At 33.9% G+C, this 23,588-nt stretch overlaps 1 protein-coding gene across 1 annotated transcript in view; it reads left to right on the forward strand.

Annotated features, from left to right (window-relative positions):
* The window catches only part of LOC118195028 (uncharacterized), a 78,169-nt gene that overhangs the window by 12,854 nt on the left and 41,727 nt on the right, over positions 1-23,588 (forward strand). The window contains exons 2-4 of the mRNA XM_085827337.1: positions 6,243-6,304; positions 12,032-12,137; positions 13,213-13,336. Coding sequence (XP_085683463.1) covers positions 6,247-6,304; positions 12,032-12,137; positions 13,213-13,336 — 288 coding nt within the window. The 5' untranslated portion in view covers positions 6,243-6,246. The remainder of the gene's footprint in view (positions 1-6,242; positions 6,305-12,031; positions 12,138-13,212; positions 13,337-23,588) is intronic.

A 23,588-nucleotide genomic window follows, 5' to 3' on the forward strand; every position in this document is an offset into this window, starting at 1 on the left:
ACCATAAACATTGAATTCAACAGCAACATCACAAAATAATTTGAAAAGAACCTATCTTTAGAATTTCCGATACACAGTCTTGCGCGTTGGAGATATGTTTTTTCCCGTACAGTGTTGTCATTGTTCTCTTTGAAATCATTGAGTTTCCAAAAACTCATAAATGCTTTATAAAATGTGAAATGGATAATAAAACAAATTCGAGATTCCAAATGTGGTATTCCAGATGCCCATATTCGGGTGGAGACATAAGTTATTCAAATTTTGATGGTACTAGGCACCGTTGTTTTATCGCAATGCGAGAAACATACATACATTCATGCAGATTCTTCACTATTTAATTTCTTTAAATATAACACAGGGCTGTAATATTTGGGGGCAATAACTTAAAAAGGGATTCAGCGTTTATAATTAATCAAAGCAAAATGCCAAAGCGAAATTAATAGCCCTTCTGATCCAGTGCCCTTTGGGCTAAAAATAATTCAAAAAGAGCATATCTTTAGAATTTCCGATACACAGTCTCGTGCGCTGGAGATAAAAATTCTTTTTTCCAGTATAGTGTTGCCGTTGCTCGCTTTGAAATCGTTGAGATTCTTAATCAAAACTGGGGTTTTAGGGGACCCAATCGGCCAATCCTAGGGGTGGAGAATCATCATCCTTTACCCTTTTAGTTCGGGCACAACTGTAGAGACATCAGGATTTTTTTGGAAGCAGGAAAGTTAAAAAATGAGCAACGTCTTCGCCGGGAATCGAACCGCGGACCTCTGGAATACGCGCCCATCATGCAGACCACCACACTACTAAGGCATGCTAAGAGAAATACCTTATAACACAAGTGCTGACTAAATTTCAGTGCTCTTATTTGTCCACATTTGGAGATTACAACCAAGGCGAGAATTTTCAACTTAATGGTCAATCATTTATCATCAGTAACTAGTACCCATTAGGTGACCTTCCTTGAAAGTTATAACTACTTAACATCCTATCTTTATCACTACCAAGTTTCTTAGTTAATGCTAATGAATACAGAAGAGGATTTTGCCATTTTCTGATGGCAATGACCTCAACGCAGCGTTCGGCCAATACTAAATCCTTTCTAATCATGTAGGTGCTTCGATATGATTAGAAAGGATTCAACAAAGCGATTCTTAAAATCTTATCTTTTTAATCTTTTAACAGCAACCAGTTCTTACATTACATTTACCATTTCCAAAGAAGCGGGCTAGTGGTAAAGTCGATGAATACTGCCAGTTCAACAAAGGTTACATTTTAGGCGAACGAGTTAGTTGCATCGGAGCTTTCCCCAATGTAAATACAAGCCAATTCTTCTTGCATGTTCTCCACGAAGGCATCTTCTTCTTAGGCAGATAGTCCTCAAGTGGTTTGACATAATTAAACAATAAGTCATTTCGTAGCTGTACATGACATCTGTTTTTAAAACATTAGCAGTAACTATTTTGCATTATTGCAAAATATTTATTTATGACTTTAATTCTGGACATCAATGTTGAAGTGTTTTCAGACATTATAGCTCTAACTACGTCATCGGACTTCCGTTGCGAAAAGTTCATAACTAGATTTTCTAAATTTTAGAGAATTAAGATTCACAGTATTTTTGTGACGGAAATTAGTAAAGTAAAAAAGGCAATATTGGCAAATAATTATTTTTGAGTACCTCATATCATTAGTATTTAGCGATTGTGATAAACCTGTGAATTTACTGCAAAAAACTATTCATTAATCTTTCTCCTGATATTTTCGTTATAACTAAATCAATGCAACATGTTCCGAAGTGCTTAATAAAACTACTGAAGAATTGCTAAAGAATTTTTAAGCAGATTTCCAGTTAAGACGACTTACTTTTTTTTCTTAATAAGTCTGAATGGGCATATATTGCTTAAGACTGAAAAAACGCTATTCAAGAGGCATCTTTTTAAGTCACAGCATTTCCTGAAATGAAAAAAATTCCATGAAATTCTGTTTGAAGTATGAACTAAGAGAGATTAATTTTACATACGAGAAACATGACTTAAGCAAGAGAAAAAGTTAGAAAGAACCAGAACCTTTTTTTTTTTTTTGCTGAAAAGAAAAGTGTAAAAGAATATGATCATTGCATTAAGGATATAAAAAGAAATGCGTTAAGAGCTACAGCTTTTATTGATCTAAAGTAAATCATCCTTTTAATATATAGCCATTTTTCACTTAAAGAATTGTTTGCACTCTCCATCATGGGCAAAATGACATAATTATATTCATTAATTGCTAACATAAATAAGAAATTATCTTTAATGCATTATCTAATTTGCTTGAAAAAACGAGAAGAATATTTTTTATACTCCACAATGTATGAAAAAGTACCTTATTTGCAAATTGATAAAATAATTTTTATAAAATTTAAATACACATTTTAAGCAGATTTTTATTTCTCTATTCATTAGAAAAGAAAGCAATTTATAGCTTTTAAAAAGGCCATAATTTTACATGCATCTGAAATTACGCTATCTTCAAAACTCATTAACTTAACATTTGAAGACTTACACGCAATGTTGAAGAGGTAATATAAACACTCAAAAACTTTTCTTTCTTTTTAATTTTGTTTTAATGTTTATTTATAGAACGAAGTATGCACATTGAAGTGTATTAGTATGTATAAATATTTACTTTCTTTAATCAAATATTTTCGGATATTCGTTTTCATTTCTGTAATTACTTCTTTATTTTATTAAGAACTATTTCCTACACTGATAAGTTTTCTTTAAGATTTATAGCAAAGTTTCTAATTTCTATTATTTGTTTTTAAATATAAAGTAAGACAAAATATTTTGGTACTATTCGGTTTTGAGGGCCGTAAAAAATCGCCAAGCTGTTGTTGATGCGACTGCTGCCAAAAATAATTGCGGCAACCCTAATAATTGCGGCAAGAGAGGAAGTATAATAATAAATAACTATCTAAGATTGATGTTTTAATTTAGATGAAAGGTTAATTTCATATAATACTTTTTTATTATTATAATTTATATGAAAAAGTCTAAACATGACTGAATGGAAGCATAAGAATAAATAACTATTTCAGACCATTATTATAATTTATATAAAAACTGCTAAACATAACTGAATGGATGCCTGCATCGCTATTTCGCTACCGACTTATCGCTAAAGCATAATTTCATCTCGTTGGTTGTTCAAACGTAATTTTCTATAATGAATGATGCCTTTTCTTTGAAAATATTCTCTGTAAAGTGCAGAATCGCTCACTTAATTGTTCGCCGCTTTTTACAAGAATAAAAACAATTGGATTTTTGTCAATTTTCTTTTACTTTTTAAGTGAAAATAGGTCGATGTGTACATAGATAATGTCAAGGATGTGCGCAGTGCCATTTTTGTGCAATTCTAGGATTTTTTTTTTTAAGAGAAAATAGGTCGATGTGCGTATGGATACCGAGTATGTGCAGTTCTTAAAAACGCGTCAAACAGTGGATGATTCTGCGCTTTACCCAAAATTCTATTGCCGACTTTTCGTCATAGGCAATTGCTAAATCCATAGAATATCAAAAAAGGATTTAAAATCAAAAAATTGTTTAAAAATTAAACTAGTATTTCAATGGCGTCTTATATAAAACTATATAAACTAACGCAATCTGAAATCAGCGCGTACGCTGGATTTGGCGCGCTGTTCAATGGTCGCTTTTGCTAGATTTGGCGCTTTTGCGCATACATTTTCGCTGCAATTTTTTTACGACCCTCAAAACAGAATAGTACCATTATTTTTAATGCATCGGTAGCTTCTTTAAGTTAAAAAGAATTGCTTGTTTTGAAATGTTTTCAAACGGACATTGCGAAGTGAAATAAATATGATTTATAAATTTTTGGTATGTCTTTTCAGAGACATGCATTTGGTAGCGATATTTACTTACATGCTTCCTTTTAATAAAGTTGTAATACGTATAAATGAATGTATACTAGTTTGCAAAATTAAAGCAATTTTGTAAATCCGCAGAAAATCATGTGAGAGACATAAAATTCAGAACACGATGTGGTATTTAAAAGATGAGGGAAGTATAATAGCGAAAAAATGAATAATTCTTTATAAGGTGTTTCTCCTTCCTTTCCGCATGCCTTCGTGGTGTAACTGGAAGCACACTCGACGCTTATTCGGGAGGTCTGGTGTTCGAATCCAGACGAGGCCATTGCACATTTTCTCGCCTCCAGCATCAAGAAACATAATGGCTCGATAAAGTGTATGTTACTGAATGAATAGAAAGAAGCTTTACTGACAGAATGGCGTTGATACATAAAACTATCTGGTCAAGAAGGAGCCTTATTAAGGACTTATGGCCAACAAAAAAGCCTTGGTAAGGGATATAACTTTCCCTAACTATAATAGTTGAGTTGCACCATCTGTGAATACTCAGCACCAGATTATCTACAAGTAAGAGCTTCCATTCGTCAAGCAGCATTGAGCCTCAGATTTAATAGAATTAAACTCACTTGGTTTACAATATAAGCGAGTCAAGTCAAGTTAGATTACAGTATAGTAGAGCATATAAGTCAGCTATTATATCGGAGCAACTAGCCAGACTATCGGCCAGTCTGCAAAGGGTCGCTCTTGCTTATCTCCTCTAGTAATTTAACGAACCAAAAGGCCATAGCTTTTGATTATTGATTATCTCTATCACGGGAATTAATGCTTTGTTAATTCTTTTTCTGGGATTGTGGTAAAACTATGTTTTTGTAACACCCATAGCTGAAACAAACGCCCATCAGGCCCTGGTACACTAGTCACTGGTACACTAGTAGCTCAGTGCAGGGCTCGAATCCCAGCCAATGATCTGGTTGCATGGGTGGATTTTGTTTCCCTAGGGTAACGTGTACACCAGCCAGTTTCTTTTAGAAAGTCCTCTACAAAGGCATTTTTTCCCTTAAGCAGATAGCCTTCCTATGCTTTGCTATAATAAAATGAACTAAACCAAATCAAACCTGAAACAAACTATTACTAATGTAATTGAAACAAGGCCTATTACTCAAGCCGATGAAACTGACACGAAATGAGCGATAGTTAGTGTAAATTACGGCATAAGTCTTTCCCACCTTACAAAAGCATGTAATGAAATTTACAAAGACTGTAAATAATTTGAGTATAGTTTGAACTTTTCATTTCCATTGACTATGTTACCGTTTCCAAGAATGATATGATAGTCAGTATGTCAAGACTATGTGTTCCTATGCATACTCTTGGTAAACATCAAGGTCCTGATCTCGAACAGTGAGCTGAAAAATATGCAACCGCCTTCGCAGGGAACAGAACCACGGACCTCTGGAATACCGGCCCAGTGTGCTACCGTTACACCACGAAGGTACGCTAGGTAAGTGGGAGAAATACCTTATATACTCCCCTTTTTAAAGGGCGACTAGGGTTTTAGGGAACCTAGTCGCCAAATCCTGGGTGCGGAGAATCATCACCCACAACCCTTTTAATTCGGGCGCCACTTGTAGAGTCATTAGGTTAATTGGAAGCCGAAAAGATGAAAAATATGCAACCGCCTTCGCCGGGAATCAAACCACGGACCTCTGGAATACCTGCCCAGCGTGCTACCGTTACATCACAAAGGCACGCTAGGGAAGTGGGAGAAATACCTTATATAGTACTCCCCTTTTTAAAGGGCAACTAGGATTTTTTGGAAAAGCCGGAGAGATGAAAACCCAACAACGCCTTCGCCGGGAATCGAACCACGGACTTCTGGAATACCGGCCCAGCATGCTACCGTTACACCACGAAGGCACGCTAGGGAAATGGGAGAAATACCTTATAAGTATTAACAAAATACCATAGAATTTTGTGATCCATCTTGTCTTGTTTCACTTCCGAAACGCATTAGCTTTAACATTTTATTTTTAGTTAGTTTATTTATTTATTTATTTATTTTTTTTTGCAAGTAGAAACGGCTATCGATAGCGTTTTCAGAGATATTTGCATCGCTTATAAAAATGAAAGGAGTATATTAATAAAGCTTTTTTCTTTTGAATCTAGTTTAAAGTTCTTTTTAATGCTATGCATAATGACCTCTAATTTTCAGCCAAGCAAAAAATCTTAGTTAGTAAATTCTTTACGAAATTTATGAAAGAAGTTTTCAAAGTTTACCTCAAACTGAAGTATTTCTTGTTAAATTATGAAAGAAATGTCATGTTACTTTATGATGAAAAATATTTTCTTCATACATTTTTTTTTTTTTTTTTTTTCTTTTCAGCAACATGAAGCTCCTACTTCTCGTTTGCTTTCTTGGCTTCGCCGCCGCCGACTTTCTTCAACGTAAGTTCTTCGTGCATTAAATTTACATTTCCGACTCATTTTTTACTTCGCCTCTGGGTTGTAAATGCTAATTCCTTGCTCTTCTGGGCATTTTATAGTTGCATTATGAGAAGAAAGAGATGATGAAATATTCATGAATCAAAGATTCTGATTTCCGACAGGGAGGGGGGAGAAAAGAGGATATTTAGATAAGATCCCATGAAAATGCCAATTATATTTTGAGAGAAATTTCCGCATATTTTCATTGCTTTCTGATAATTAGAAAAATAGGAAAAGACATATTTTAAATACCCAATTAAATATTCGTTTCAAAATTGGCGAGCTTACAGAAAATGGAAAAAGAGAAATTAGCTTCAGCAATTGGCAAAAATTTAAAAACCAATTATTTGATCTTGCTCAGCATTAGACAGCGTTGCTAATAACACTGTAATTATCTTTACATTGTTTGAGTAAAACCACTCTAGTTATCTTTGATTATTATATTAATCAAATTCAGAAGACTGCTGTAAAACATTTGGGTAAGTGCAGAATCGCGTACTTATTTCTTTGGCGTTTGTTTGGCGCTTTTTACAAGAGTAAGAAGAATTGGATTTTTGTCAATTTTCTTTGACTTTTTAAGTGAACATAGATCGATGTGTACATGGATAAAGTCAAGAGTGAGCGCAATGCCATTTTTTGTGCAATTCTGGGATGTTTTTTAAGTGAAAATAGGTCGACGTATACATGGATACCGAGTATGTGCAATTCTTAAAAACGCTCCAAGCAGTGGGCGATTCTGCACTTTCACCAAACATTTTCCTCTTACGTTATTAACAAATACATAATCAATAAACATGAACATTTTCATTCTTAATTACAGCAGGGCCCACCAGCGACCGAGCGGTAAAGTCGCTGAACACTGGTAGTTCGGTCCGAGGTTCGAATCCCGCGAACGGGCTGGCTGCATGGGCGTTTTCGTGGTTTTTCCCCATGTGTAACGTGTATACGAGCCAGTTTCCCTTAGAAAGTCCTCCACGAAGGCATCCCTTCCCTTAGGCAGATAGCCCTCGAGGCTTTGCCATAATTACACACACACACACACACACTTAATTACAGTTCTGATAAGTAACATATTAATAAACAGTTACCTATTAATACAGAATAACCTTAATTTAGAAGTCAAGCAACAAAAATCAGCGTTTACATTTTCAAATTTTCACAGGACTCATTTCGATGGTTTAACCGCTAACGAAATTTGCGCTTTTGCAGCTGAGGATGATGGTTCGGTAAAACCATCGAAACTAGTCCTGTGAAAATTTGAAAATATAACGCTGATTTTTGGTGTTTGACTTCAAATTAATGTTTGTTTGGCTTGTTATTGTGTCGTAATTACAGAATAACATATTAATACAGAGTAATCTATTAACTTCAGCTACTCATAAGCTGACAAAAATGCATTAATATAATGGGATATTTCATAATACTTCGAAAAAAGGTATATAGTTTCCTTCGGGTCTGCGTGGCGTAATTAGAAGTACATTTGGCTAGCATTCGAGAATTCCAGAATTCGAATCTCAGAGGAAGAATCGCTGAATTTTTGTGTTTTTTGGGTTTAGTATAATTCTAATACAATCAAAAATAGCGTCCAAATAAAGTGCTCTGTATCGTAATACTTCAACACAGGATTTGGTAATTAGATCACTCCTTTTCAGTCGCTTTTAAGTGGAGGAGAATGTAAGAAATTTTCTCCTTTCTTATGTAAGGCTTTAGCGGTGTAATTGGGAGCCTATAGGAGTCGAGAGCTTCAGAATTCAAATTCCGGTAAAGGCGTCGCTGATGTTTCATGTTTCCTTTCTCCCCCCTCCCGACAAAAAAAAAAAAAAAAAAAAAAAAAAAAAATTAAAATTTAAAATACAATAAGTATAAGGATAAAATTTAAATTTCTTTAATTTACACAAATTCTCTTGGTTTAGAAACTCCGATAAATAATTTTAAAAATGTGAATATAATATTATAGCTCTTAATATTATGAGATAGATATTTAGGCACGATTGATAAAAATGGAAACAAAGGAAACGGATTGAAACAATGGAATCCTTCGAGACATTATATAAGAGAATATAGAAAACTAACAGTCTGAAACCAACACGTGATAATTTTTGGAGAAGTTCGTTTAATACAATAAAATATTTGGATCGCTAGTAGATCTCCACTAAGAAATCTTCACCATCATAAAATATCGATTCTTTCCCTAACCAGTTCAAACTAGTAAAATGCAATTTTCGCCGGAAATCGAATTTAATTTATATTGATTAGTATAGTAGTAAGGCTTAATATTTGATCCCTCTGTTTCATAATCTTAGAAGCTTCAGTTTTTCAATAAAACTTTATTTGTTGGTGTTTGAAATTTATTTCTTTTCTTATTACAATTCTAACAGCCCTTTCGTTCGACCAGTATTGTAACAAACGAATTTATTTCTGCGAATTTAAGCTATTCTCTTTCTCGCTGGAACGGAGAAAGCTTTGGATTAATGTGAAAATTTTTCTTGAAAACCGATATATAGGTTCTAACATATGGCTGTCGGAAAAACAATACACTTAGCAAGAATTTGTCGATAACAATTGAAGTTTTCCAAAGGTTCAGAAATCAGAATAATGTTAAAACCCTTTTTATTGTATTTGTGTATTATAGGCGCATTATTTTAATGCACAGTTTCACTAGTTATTGTAACATTTCAGAAACCGAACACAAACATATGCGTTCGGATTATAGTTTCAAAAGCATTTCTCTCATTTTTACTTCCCATTACAAAACAAAGGAAGTATTGCAACTGCAAAAAATTTCGGGTACTAAAATATCCATTTTGACTGCTCTGAAAACCATATAAATGATGTTTCTGAGTGACATCTATACGTATGGACAAAATAAAGGACTCTATTACTCAAAACGGATTATAAAATGGATTTACAAGGGATTCAGAAGATATTTTTTGCGACATCACTACGTACGTACATACGTATGTATGTATCTCGCATGACTCAAAAACGAGTAGTGTCAGAACGTTTAAATTTTGTATATGGGATTATACACCATGTTCGGGTGGAGGATTACATTATTCAAAATTTGATGGCTCTAGATACTGTCGTTTTCGTCACAGTGCGAGAAACATACATGTATTCATGCAGATTCTTCATTATTTAATCTCTTTACATATAATACAGGGCGAGAATATTTGGTAACAACAATTTGCAAGGAGACACGGACATTTGTAGTAAAACAGCGCAAAATGCCGCTTCGAAACTAACAGCCTTTCTAGGCTACCGCCGCTTTGGGCTAATAAATTAAATGAACAGTAAATTAAAAAAATCTTATGCAAAACTAAAAATAAATTTAAAAAAATAATCATTATAAAATACAAGCAAAATTAATTATTACGGTTAAATACAATTTTAATATTAGAATTAAATGTTTAAATTTAAAAAAGCAGCCCAATTTAGAATTTTAAACAAAACTTTCAAAAATTCGTTTTTAAATATTTTAGTATTTTTTACTTATTTACACCAATAAAAAGCATAGAAATTGCAAGAGAAAATTGCTTTTTTGAAATTTTCTATTAGTTTAGATTTAAAATATTATTTTCTAAAAGAAGTAGTTACAAATTTCTTTACAGCATACGAAAAGCTAAAAATATATCCAGTCCTGAAAGCATGCAATAGCTTTATAATTATTTGGAACGTTAATTATGCTTGATAAATATGCTAAATTTTTAAAAATCAATCTCAATTTCAAAAATAAAACTACATAGAAATTCTAATTTGTGAAATGAGGCGCTACAACGAGCTTTTTCCTGACAATTAAACACGCTGCAATGGGCAACCAATGTTAAATATCTGCAAGTCGTCGCTACTCCTCCGGATGTGATCAAGGTGACAGCCGGCAACGCCTCAGACGAGGGAGAAAAACCTGTTTGGGTTAGTCTATTTCTTGTAAGGTCCATGCGTCAGCCATTCCAGTTCGCTTTAAATATCTCTAGAACATTCTATAACTGTACGTGTAGAAAAAGGCGGGAAAACCAAGTTGACTACGGGGCTGTGGATTTAATTCCACGTACTTTCAAATAAGAGACCGTCGCCATTAAAAAATGAAAAGAACATACAGTTAGAATTCTGAGTGTATTCTAGACTATGGAATTTTATTATTACAAATTTATGTATATATATTATTACATTTGGTATTATTAATATATATATATATTATTTACCTACTTAACCGAACTACGTAAAATTCGAGAAGCTAAGTTCTTCGATAATTGCGTTCGCCGGGTTACTGAGCGGAATCTTTAACCAGTTTAAATGTTAAAAAAATAAATGACCCGTATTGACAGACAAGTAATAACTCGATTGCTCCAAAAATAAAAAATCTATAGTTAAGACAAATAACGACGCAAATAACGATGCAGTAATCTGATCTCCTCTATGAGTTTCTTAAGAAACTTCCCGAGATAGGTCAAGAGAGATGTGTTGCGATACACATATACACATTATACGCGGATATGTGTAATGCAAACACTCATTCAAACATTCATTGCAAAGACTCAAACACTCATTGCAAAGACTCAAACACTCATTGCAAAGACTCAAACACTCATTGCAAAGACTCAAACACTCATTGCAAAGACTCATTGCAAAGAGAATCAAATACTGCAGAGATTATCAATACAGAGACTGGCAATGTATAGCTCAACCAAAAAAAGCGGAAGAGTGGTAAAAATGCTGAACACTGGTAGTTCGGTTCGAGATTTGAATCTTGCGAACGGGCTGGCTGCTTGGGAGTTTTCCTAGTTTTCTTTACGTGTAATGTATACACGAGCTAGTTTCACTTAGAAAGTCCTCCACGAAAGCATCCGTCTCCTTAGGCAGATAGCCTCCAGTGCTTTGCCGTTATCAAATAAACCAAACCCAACTGGCAAGATATAATTTGATAAGATGGATATCAAGACTAACGTTCATTACACCTTGAGTCCATCTAATTAAAATCCATGATCTAATTGAATTTATCTAGTCTAACTGAAATGATCAATTGATCCAACAGAACTAATTGAATTTGACATCTAACTGAAATCCACGATATGAAAACTGCTTTTTAAACTGTTAAAAGGTTAACTTAGAAGCTAAACAACAAAAAATCAGAGTTATATTTTCTCATTTTTCACAGGACTAGTTTCGATGGTTCGGTAAAACGATCGAAACTAGTCCTGTGGAAAATTTGAAAATATAACGCTGATTTTTTGTTGTTTGGCTTCTAAGTTAATATTTCTTCGGCGTGTTATTGTATCTTAAAAGGTTATTTATTACTATGATTATTTGAAATGCTTTTTTAAAGTAGTCATCGGGTCTTTTAATTAAACAGAAATCAGAAATCTCATTTTACAATTTACATAAATATACCCGGATTTAATTACGAATCACAATCCTCATCCTATATACGGAAAAAAAAATACTTCCCGGTGTTTATCCTTTTGGTTTTGAATAGATAATTCTTGTTTACATTACGTTCTGCCCTCTCGAGACCAGAGTCGGGATTTATGAAAAATTAGCATTTTCTGCTTTTTTGGAAACATCAAGTTCTACATTTTTCTGCTTCAAATATAACTGAATTGTTTGCATAACTAATAAACTTTATTTTCCTTTCGGTTTCATGTCAAGTTCTACAGATTTTTTCTCAGTTATGATACTTTCCTTTCGCAGAGGCTGAACCAGCCATTGATGAGTCCGTGTTGGCTTTCTTACAAGGGGCTGTTAAAGCTGGATCCCTTTCTGAAGCTCTTGGAATAAATGACCCCGAAATTGACCAGTAAGTTACCTTCTTTTAACAATTCCATAAATTGGTAAGACTATATAATATATATAGTCTATATAATATATATAGTCTTACCAATTTATGGAATAATTAAGAGCATAACAGAAAGAAATAATACTCTTAAATTAAAGGTAAATTACAAAACAAAATATTATTATTATTATTATTTGGTATCAGACAGTTTAAATAAAAAAAAACTGTTTTCACACCATTTGTTATTTTTTCAGCCTTTTCAATGCTGTTTTCCTCAACTTTCGATAACAAAACTTCTTTAAATACACTGATTTGTGTAAGAGTATTTTAAAATGCTTGTTAAAAGTAATGAATTTCAGAAAGTGAAAAGTGGAAATCAAGGTAGATGTAAGTTAAACTATAACAGTCTTCAACAAAATAATTACAGTAAATAAAACAATAAATGTTCTTACAAATAAAAAAAATTTAAAACCCATGAACAAGTTTAATTGCTAGAAATTATTGTTAACTAAAAATTTATTACAAATTTAATGTGAGAAATGTATAGATGATAGAATTAAAAAAAAAATAAATAATTGCATATTTATCTTTAGAGATATCTTTAGAGATAATCTTTATCTTTAGAGATAAATATGCAATTATTTAAGTTTTTTATATTTATCTTTAGAGATAAATACTTTAAATGATTTCAAAAAATGGAACAGGGAAAATTACTTACCAAAACTGTACTTTTCCCAAATTGTTATTAAATTTTAATATACAGTTCTACACAAAAAAGTTAATATTTATAAATTTCTAAAATGATTTGAATTGCAACTTTTGTTTCCAAAAATAATGCTAGTTAATTTTAATGTTATTAATTTTAATAAGTGCATTAAATACAAATAAAATTATAATGTTCCTTTTATATTAATTTTTGCAGTTTTAAAATTCATGATAAAATATTTTTAGACATGTCGAATTAATTCAAGTCTCCAATGATGTTATGATTAAAAATATTATTTTATTTCTAATTTGTTGCAACATAGCTTCAAACCATACAATATGTTATTATATTATCAAATTTTAGCCAATAAGGATTCTTTTTATACTGCAGAATGGCCGACGATGTGGAATCTGAAATTGGACGAACCATCCGTGAAGCACTAAAGGAAATGTTGGGAAAAATCAAGGAACACATCGAAAATGGCAAAGCTGTCGGTCAGGAACTTCTTGAGAAGGTCAGATATTCTTTCTCAAATAATTTCAGCATCAGGTTTTAATTACGACTTTTTATAAGCAATTTAGGGTTAGGTATATCACGAATTACAGAAAATGTAATGTAGTTTTATTAAATAAGTTAATGTTTCATAGCAATTATAATGAATAGAAACACCAAAGAACAATATTAATCCCACAAGCATGCAGAAGAATAAGCGTAAAGCACGTAAATTTGCAGATCAGTAGTTTCAAAGGTTAAACAGAAACTTCCTTTTCAGCTGCAAGAGTGAAAATAATGAAATGCAAACATGCATTCCCATAAGTATAAGAAAAATGAAAAAACGCAACCACTGGCGCCATCTAGTTAGATAACGTGAAAGCATAACTGCGTGTTAAAATGTGACTTCTAAACATTGGACTGAAAAATGAAAGTAAAGGAAGTGGTGTAATCGAGGAAAATTGTGGGTATCATATTTCAACTAAAATATCCATCCTCTCGAAACCATTTGAATGATGCTTTTGCCTGACCATCTGTACCCACGGACAGAATAAAGCATTGAAAAAGGATTGCAAAATGGATTTAAAATGAATTCAGAAGATATTTTTTCTTGTCGTCTGTACGTATCTATCTATGTATGTATATATGTAACTCGCATAACTCAAGAACGAGGAACCATAGAACGTTAAAATTTTGTATATGTTACTGCTATAATATGTAGTTATGCACCTCCCTTTCTCGTTGCAATCGTATATAAATATATATGTTCTTGCTCGTATATAAGCATTTTGTACCGCGCCAGGCGCATAGGGAAAATTCCGGACTTGTGACTGGATATACTTTGATATGGCATTGTTTTCTCTTGGTCTAATGACATTTAGGCGGGATTTTTACGGTTTTGTTTTCGTTGAATGGCGCATGCGTGACATGGAAGTATGAAAACATTTAGCTGCAGCGTTCTACAGATGGCTTCCTGTTTCATGAAGTAATAAAATTATAAAATCCTTCAAAGATGCTGTTATTATCAGAATCAATCTTAAGCACTTATGTTATATACACTCATGTCCATAAGTTAAGGATAATGCAAAATCAGGCAAAGGAAAAGTTAGAAACAAAACAAATTTGACTTATTTTTAAAGCTTATTTATTAAAGAAAAGTTAAAGAGCAAAAAAGATGCTATATGTTTGATATTATTAAAAAAATTAACGATTTTTTCTCCCTGGAGCAAATTACAAAAAAAAAAACCTATTTACAAAAAACCAATATTACATGGTTGGTATGATTGTTAATACGTTGTATGTCTCCCAGACGATGCAATACAGTCCGTGCAACACCTAGGCATGCTGAGTATCAAATTATCCATCTGATCTTGGGGGATATTACACCACTCAAAACGCAATGCTCTCCGAAGTTCCAGTAGACATGTAGGAGGAGGTTGACGGCATGCAACTCGTCGGTCAACCATGTTCCACGCGTGCTCTACTGGATTTAAGTCCAGCGAGAATGCTGGCCAGTCCATACGGGTGATATCCTTCGATTGAAGGCATTCGCTTACGATGTTTGCACGGTGAGCACGGGCGTTGTCATCCATAAACACAAATTGTGCGCCCATGGCGCCCCGAAACAAACGTACATGTTGTTCCAGAATGACGTCCCGATAGATTTGGCTTGTCATGGTTCCAATTTGAACATGCAGGTCAGTTCTGGAACCCAGAATAATTCCACCCCAAACGAGCACTCCTGCACCACCGTAACGGTGTCGTTCAATGATGTTTTCTTGGTGGTAACGGGTACCTGGAGCTCTCCATATGAAAGTCCGGCGAGGATCAGACTGCAAGCTAAAGCTGGACTCGTCGGAAAACACCACGCAAGCACACTGTTGCGGTGTCCACAATGCATGCTCTCTACTCCAGTCTAACCGCAGGCGACAGTGAGCTGCAGTAAGTGGAACGCATCTGACAGTTCTACGAGCATATAGAGCAATCTGCCCTAAGCGTCTGTACACGGTCTGCCTTGAAATTGTCGTATCAGTGGCTGAAGAGAGCTTACGAGACAGGTCTGAGGCTGTTCACCGCCTGTTTCTTTTGGCAGTAACTGCCAAATACCGGTCCTCATTCGGCGTTGTAACTCTGGGGCGACCTGTGCTGTAACGTCTACTCACATTATCATCATTTTAGAATCGTTGCCAAAGCTTGGAGATGATACTCTGGGCAATTCCAAGTTCGTCTAATACTTCCAGTTCGGTACGCCCACATTCCAGACGGCCGATAATTCTACCACGTAAAAAATCATCCAAATGCGTCCTTTGTGTCATAACTATTCAGTTATTGCACTGAAATGCATATAAAGCGCCTGCGAACAGTTTTACTTCTTTGCCTGTATTCCTTATATATCATTCTCTTACACTCTCGTCATTGTGACGTACCATCGGTGTCATCTGGGTACTTCCTGAAATTTGCATATGATTCTTGATGATGTGCGTAGTGATTTTACAGGTGATATGTTTATTTTAGAGTTCGATTTCCGCGTGACTCCGAATTATCCTTAATTTATGGACATGAGTGTAAATAGCTGAGTGTATGAATTTAGTGCAAAATCCAAAACATTACGATCTCGATCCAACTGTAAAAGCATTGTGTGCTAGTAAGTATATTATTATTATTGCAACATTGTTGTTTTCTGTTTCTTTCACATTGCAGAAAATATTTCCTTTACAAATATTATATTATTTCCTTGTTATTGTCCATGTCATTCCAATATTGTGCTGCCTTAAATGAAAGAAAAAAAGTGCATTCAATACTGTCTCTGAATTCAATTCACGTGTATAAGAAAGGATACTTCCTTCTCTGACAAACACCATTTTTATGCAAAGGTACAAAAGATGTTACACATTAAAATATGGGCAATATTCATAAAGTAATATTATTCAATTTAAACTACGTATCTCCATTTTTCTGTTCCAAATCAGTATTAGTCTAAGTTCAAAAACAAATTTTACTTTCTCAACTTGATTATAAATATTGCGAACTATGTCAGCTCCCAATGTCGTTTTTGCTATTTCCGAAAACTGACTTGCCTCATGCTTTCGCAGGCTGTATCAGCAGAGAATGGATATATAATGAATGCGAAATAATGAATTAACAATCACAACACCTTTAATATGAAGGGTTATAAATTAAGGATACATTTTTTAAAAATCTCTGCACTTCATATTTATACACATTTACGGAAATAGCACAAGAAGAAATAATACTTTTTCTCTCTAGGGGAAAAAAAAATCACTACAGTTTTTTATGTTAAATTCACCACACTACAGTGTTGTAAGAAGCGTAATCTCATAGCAACAAAAATACAACGCACATAACAATTTTTACTGCACTGCTATAAAAATGTAAACAAACAGTATGGAGCCTTCGAGCCCAAGCAAAGTCAAGGCATTCCTAAGCGTAGAGGAAATGATGTCATCAGAAGCTATATCCAATCATAAGGAGGGATTATCCCCTATGTGCTTGGCGCGGTACAGAATGCTTATATGCTTCCCGCTCTGTTACTTGTTGCCTGGTTCGGTGAGCTTAATTTCAGACAAAAATTTTAATTGTCTAAATTTTGCTTCCTATATATTAGTAAATTGTGTATCTTTTGCTTTAAAAGTAATTAAATTATGTCGTTTTTTTAAGTTCCGGTTAAGGTTTTATGCCTTTAGTTAATCTGCATGCAATAGTTGTAGAATTATCAACAATTTAAAAGTGGCAAGCTAAGCCTAACGAACCGTCACTTGTTTGCATTTGAAACTCAGTAGAGAATATTGAATTAAGAAATAAACTTTCAGTTTTGTGCACCAAAAAATCTGCCTTCTGGCTGGCCGAATTGCTTATTTTTGCGTAGCAGCTCTAATTTTAATTATAAAAATTTTCCTTTTTTAACTATTTTAAGTGAATTTGATGGTTTATGATTTTCTGTATTTTACAATTTTTAATGAAGATGTTTTGGATTTTTATGCATTGCTTTGCTGCGAAGTGAGAACTGAATAAACCGAATGAGAAATATATCCCTAATTAAATTCGAGGGAAAAAGTTCAAATGAAATGCAGCAAAAAATGTGTATAATTTATTAGGCCATACATGGAAGTCATATTGTATCCACATCAGATGTTTCCTTATGTAATGATACTGGTTTAAAAAGGAATTAAATTCAGATGCAAACTTAAAAAATCTTATTTTAACTCAGAAATAAATTAAGAAAATAGCCTTAAAATACCAAGATGAAATGACTAAAGCAAAAAACAGACATAATAAAATTTGAAGGAAGATTCGTGGTTTTGTTAATGAAAAATTTTTGATCTAAAACTAAAGTTGGGCTGTTACGTATATAGTGCAGATGGGCTTTTGCCAACGACAAGCACATTTCACCCCTTGTGATAATAAATATCATGGGCTTGTGCTGACCTATGTGTGTGTGTGATTATGGCAAAGCCTCGAGGGCTATCTGCCTAAGAGGAGGGATGCCTTCGTGGAGGACTTTCTAAGGGAAACTGACTCGTATACACGTTACACATGGGGAAAACCACGAAAACGCCCATGCAGTCAGCCCGTTCGCGGGATTCGAACCTCGGACCGAACTACCAGTGTTCAGCGACTTTACCGCTCGGCCGCTGGTGGGCTGTGCTGACCTATGTCAAACAAGTGAGATTGATAACAACAACAAAGCATTTTTATTCCTTAAATTCCATTGCGGAAACAAAATTTAATAGGTCTTCTTTGTTCAGTTAGATTTGAAACTTTGGGAAAGCCCCAAAACAAAATTCCTTTAATCATTACAACATAATTTATTAGCAAAGCATAAGAAGAAATTAAATAAATTTTATTGTCAGATACCGATGAAAGTCATACTTACTTCTGAAAACATTTTGCATGCAGTTTTTTTTTCATCTGTGCATCTTAAATTAATCCTATCAAACTTTTAATCAGAGTTGAACGTATATTAAAACGTTTTAATTCTTGTTAAGAGTTTAATTAAACGTTTTAATTCTTAAGTTTTGCCAAGCTCATCAGAATTTTATAAAATAATCTTCCTATAAAAAAGAGAATAACGTATAAGTAAACTATGCAAATATTTTTAAAATTATGATAATTAAAATTAATTGTATAAGGAATTAATATTTTATATAATTAATATTTTATATAATGAATATAATTATTTACAATAATTTATATAATTATATAAAATTAATGGATTTTTGTGGTTTATCTGATAAATCGCTAGTAATTAATAAGCATGATTGTAACTCATCATCACTTCCAGTATTAGGTATGTGACAGCTTGTTTTTTTTAAGATATTTGGCAGATACCATGATCTTTTACATTTTCTAAAAATTGCGTCAATATCGCCAATAAGAGAGATTTTCGCCAAAAGAAGATTTAATTTTATTATTATATTTTAGGTCTAGTACAACCCTATCTCATTATCTGCGACGATAAAATTTTCTAGGTTTGAAGTGCTTCAGATACCTTAAATTATGTGATCAAATTGCAAAAATTGAGGAAAAAAAGATTTTTTTTTTAAGGAAAAAGCGAACTAAGGCTGTTATTATGTAAGATTTTTTTTAATTTCTAGCATGAAACGAGAGAAGTATATTTGTAAAATAATTACCTTTATGCGAAATAAATTATATTCTAAATAATGTAAATTTTATGCAATTTTTGAAACGACCTATTATCCATCATTTTAAAAACAGCTCTTTTTCTTTAATTGACATCAAATACCATTCCCTTAAATTCTATACCTCTTAAAATAATTTCAAAAATGCCAAATTTTTTTTTTTTCCTTTAAGAATATTTACTGCAGTATTTGCAGTTTTAACATCGATCGCTGGTGCTTCCCAAAATCACACACAGTTTAAGATCATAGAACAGAAAATAGTAGGTAATGTTTAGTAAGGTTAATAATAAGTAATAATGTTTAGTAGGGTAATGTTTAGTAGGTAATGTAGGGTTAATAATGATAAAGTTATAAAAGTAGATAATGTAATAGTAGGATTTTAAAAGAAAAGAGCAAATGAGCTAAAATAATTTAATATAAAATGTAAATAAAAGAGAATAGTTCAGCAATGGACAAATTCTACACAAATAAAAGCGACGTGTTTGCTTTACGGGTCTGATATTTTAGGTTAACCTTTAGGAATATTAACATTCTAGAATTTTCATATTTATTTATTAATTTAATAATATTCATATTTTAAAAAAGTAATAAAATTTATTTAAATTTATTTCTGTAATCAGTTTCCTAACAAAGAAGTACTGAAGGTATCCGTATAGTTACAAATGTAAAAATTTCAAATCAATCTTCGGGATTAATTTTTGAGAAAAATATTAAAATTTAAAACATTAAATGTAGCATATGCTAGCAAAAACCCTCGTGTTTCAAAGAAACCGCTTTGCCAACATAATTTTCAGTTGTATGCTGTTATTTTATCAATGCATTTATGATAATGTATCCGTAATAATAAAATCTGCTCTCTCTAATCTGTACTACTAAAATCTGTGATAGTCTGTCTGTTTGTGGCATCATCTCCTCCGGAGCGGCGGCTCCGGCAAACATGAATACATTCTTTGAAGGAAGTGATTGTTTTTGATGAAATTGAATATGTATATAACTCATACACAGATACTAAAATTATTAAAAAATTAAGGTCACAGTACCTGTTCACAGCTCACAATCCCCCACGGAGTGTTCAAATTAGTAGTTTGTCAAACCGCCAGTGGCGGCAAGGAGTGGTAGAGGTTCCTTAATGTCATCTTGCGACACATTCTTACCGGCATTCATCAGTTGTCGCTTCAGATCTGCGATATTTCGCGGTGCCCGAATCTGGCGGTCTACTATGTCTCAGACATGCTTCATTAGTGAAAGCTCTTGTGACCTAGCTGGGCAAGGAAGAGTATCAACCGCACGGAGACAGTCCAGAGATATGCGAGTGGTATGCGGCCAGCCATTCATTATCTTGTTGGAAAATGGCCCCAGGATGACGTGCAATGAAGGGTAATGCAACCGGATGCAGGATGATATCAACATATAGTTGAGCTATTAAAGATGCAAGGAGGATGACTAAAGATGACATGCTGTCATAAGAAATAGCGCCCCACAGCATCATAGCAGGGGTTATGGGTGTGTGTGTGATTACGGCAAAGCCTCGAGGGCTATCCTCCTAAGGAGATGGATGCCTTTGTGGAGGACTTTCTAAGGGAAACTGGCTCGTATACACGTTACACATGGGGAAAACCACGAAAACTCTCATTCGAACCTCGGACCGAAGTACCAGTTTTCAGCGACTTTACCGCTCGGCCGCTGGTGGGTCACCAGGGGTTATGGCTGTATGCCTCTGTAAAACAAAGGCTGATTGAGACCGCTTGTCCAGTCCTCTCCAGACACGAACATGGTGGTCATCTGCTTCAAGAGTGAAGCGGGATTCATCGCTGAACATTACGATGCTAGTCTGACGGAAGCCATGATGATCGGCTGCGACACCGATCCAGACGACTCCGCCGATGTTGTGGGGTCAAAGGCAAACGTCTTAAAGGCCTCTGTGAATGTAACCCCGCCTCAGAGAAGCGCCGTGAGATGGTGGACGGTACCAAGGGATGTATAGACGTGGCTGTAGTGCGTTGAATAGTCGAAAAATGATACTTTTGGGGCGGTTAGAGCCTGGCGAACAATCATCCTATCTTGCCTCGCATTTGTGCTACTTGACCTTCCAGAACCTTCATTTCATCGGCAACTTTCTTATAGCAACCATTGCTGCCAACATAGCGCGTACGGTGTACGGGTTTGCACAGCGGTGTCTGTACGCTGCAGGTGGAGGCCTACTGCTTGGTATGACCACCCAGCTTCACGCAACCCTACAATGCGACCATGTTCAAAGTAATTTAGTTGTCTGTAAGGGCTTTGTCGTAATGGCATCTTTAGTTGCTTCCTTACGGAATTAAAATGGCAGCAACAAAAAAGATAAATTTTCCGCCTCTGTTACTGGTTTTCTACCTCGCGAATTGCGCAATAGAAATGTGCGCTATGATCGCAATTCCTTTTCATTTGCCTTGAAACATTGATCATTTGCATGTGCGATCAAGCTGTTTCTGCATACCAAATTTCGTCACTAACGCAAAAGTCCTTCTTGGTTCTTCGATGTTTTTGCAAAAGAGTGTAGTTCGCTGTACTGGGTGCCCGTGTGCAGTAGCTAGCCCAAAATATAACGCAGTGTTGACTTTCGATCACGTAAACGTTCCTAATATTTCGTAGATAAATGAACACATAAACATAATTTTTAACAATATACACAGAACGGGTAGCATAGTAGGTGGACATCGAAGCACATAGAGAGTTCGATCGAGAATAACACCTGGAACTGTCAGCCATTAAAGTGGAAGAAGAGGTTCGCAATCATCATATTTACCGGCCTATAAGACACATCCCCTTTTCTATACACATTTTTGAAGGATAAAATTTCATTACTGATAATTACAATGAATTTAGAGTATTTTATATATAAAGTAATACAAATACAAAGTGCTGCAAATACCTAATCTATGAGTTGCTTTTTTTAGATTCTCTTCCTGATTCCGCCAAGTTCTTATCACTTTCTCAGTTGGGGGTGGTTCAAAATGCCTTTCTGCAGCCATGTTTCCATGTTTTTTAGCATATGCAATCACACGTAGCTTGTATGCTATGCTATAGCAATGCCGACGTTGTTTTTGAGCCATAACTTGTCAAGAGAGTTAAGAAAATTGAATAGTAGAAATTCCACACAATAAGCGGCAAGGCCGTATATATACGGCTTAGAATATTTTTGTGATATCTGTAAGATCGTATATATACGTACATATTAAAATATGCCAAAGACATTAAGGCAATATAACGAAAGTACACAAATCCAGGTATGTAATACCAGGAGAGTTTTTACATTAAAATGAAAAAAATAATTTGTTCTTATAGTAGTTTTGGGAAATTTGTGCTTTGTTAGCAAAATCCCTGGTCTCTCAGATGGTTAAAAGTCGTTCACAAAAATTGTAAAGTTTAAACGAACCCAGCTGTGATCGTCGATGACAGCGCATGCGCATTCACTGAACTACGTAATATTCCCCCACTCCTCAAGGAAACAAGGAAAATATCGCATAACTCCAAATAGAGGAATGAATATAATCAAAAAATGAGTATCGATGTATAAGACGCACCCTGTTTTTCAGAACTATTTTTAAAGAAAAAAAGGGGGTCTTATATGCCAGCAAATACAGTATCTAGCAATTATTATATAGCAGTTATTGACAGGATTAAAAAAAATGCCAATATTTGCCAAAAACAGTCTCTGGAGGATCGTGTGTGTGTGTAGGTAGAAGTACAATATGAAATAAATAACAAACATAAATACAAAGCAAAACGCACATGAACAGAAAATATATACATAACAAATTGCAATGAGAGATAACATAAAAGTTATTGATTTAGGCCTCCTAGATTGTCATGACTATCACAGTCGTAGCTTAGTACAGGAATGGTGCTGTTTTGCACGTCTGGAATTTTCATAAAAAATGTTTCAGCAAGCACAGCAATATAAATCTGAATTTCAATAATTTTAAGCTCACGATGAATTGCCGAGTTCCTAATGAACCAACGACAATCCACCGCCTGTCTGAACACAACTTTTTGTACAACTTGCAGATTTTGCATACTGGTTATGCTGGTATAACCCCAAACAGGACAGACGGAGATGAGCATGGGACGCAAAAAGGGTCTTATAAATGAGTATTTTGTTGTCAATATAGACAACGCTGTTCCGAGCAATTAAGGTATCTGCCTACGTTCGGAGAACTTTTTTTAAAAACATAGAATTCTGATGAAATATATATTTATTTAGTTAAAATATGATATCAAATCATGAAAATAGGTAAATTTTTAGGAATATTTTCATAAATTTTTGAAATATATGCAATTTTATGCACATTTTTAGGAGAATTTAACACTTACGTTAAATGTCGTATATTTTTTCCCACAGTATATATTTCAATTTTATTTATACTGTATACTACTACAACACTCATCTGTGTTATGAACTAAAATGTTTATGATATTTCTAAAATTTACTAAAATATGTGTAATTACATGAAAAAACACAGTTTTTTGTAAAATATTTCTTATCGTTTTATATAGAAATACTTATAAAACAATCAAATTAATAAATATAACATAGATTGTAGCTTAAAACCTAGTAAATAATATAGAAAACGC

This window comes from Stegodyphus dumicola, chromosome 11 (genome assembly GCF_044657685.1).
Source record: "Stegodyphus dumicola isolate Sdum_Otavi_A_Nest chromosome 11, ASM4465768v1".
NCBI classification, from domain to species: domain Eukaryota; kingdom Metazoa; phylum Arthropoda; class Arachnida; order Araneae; family Eresidae; genus Stegodyphus; species Stegodyphus dumicola.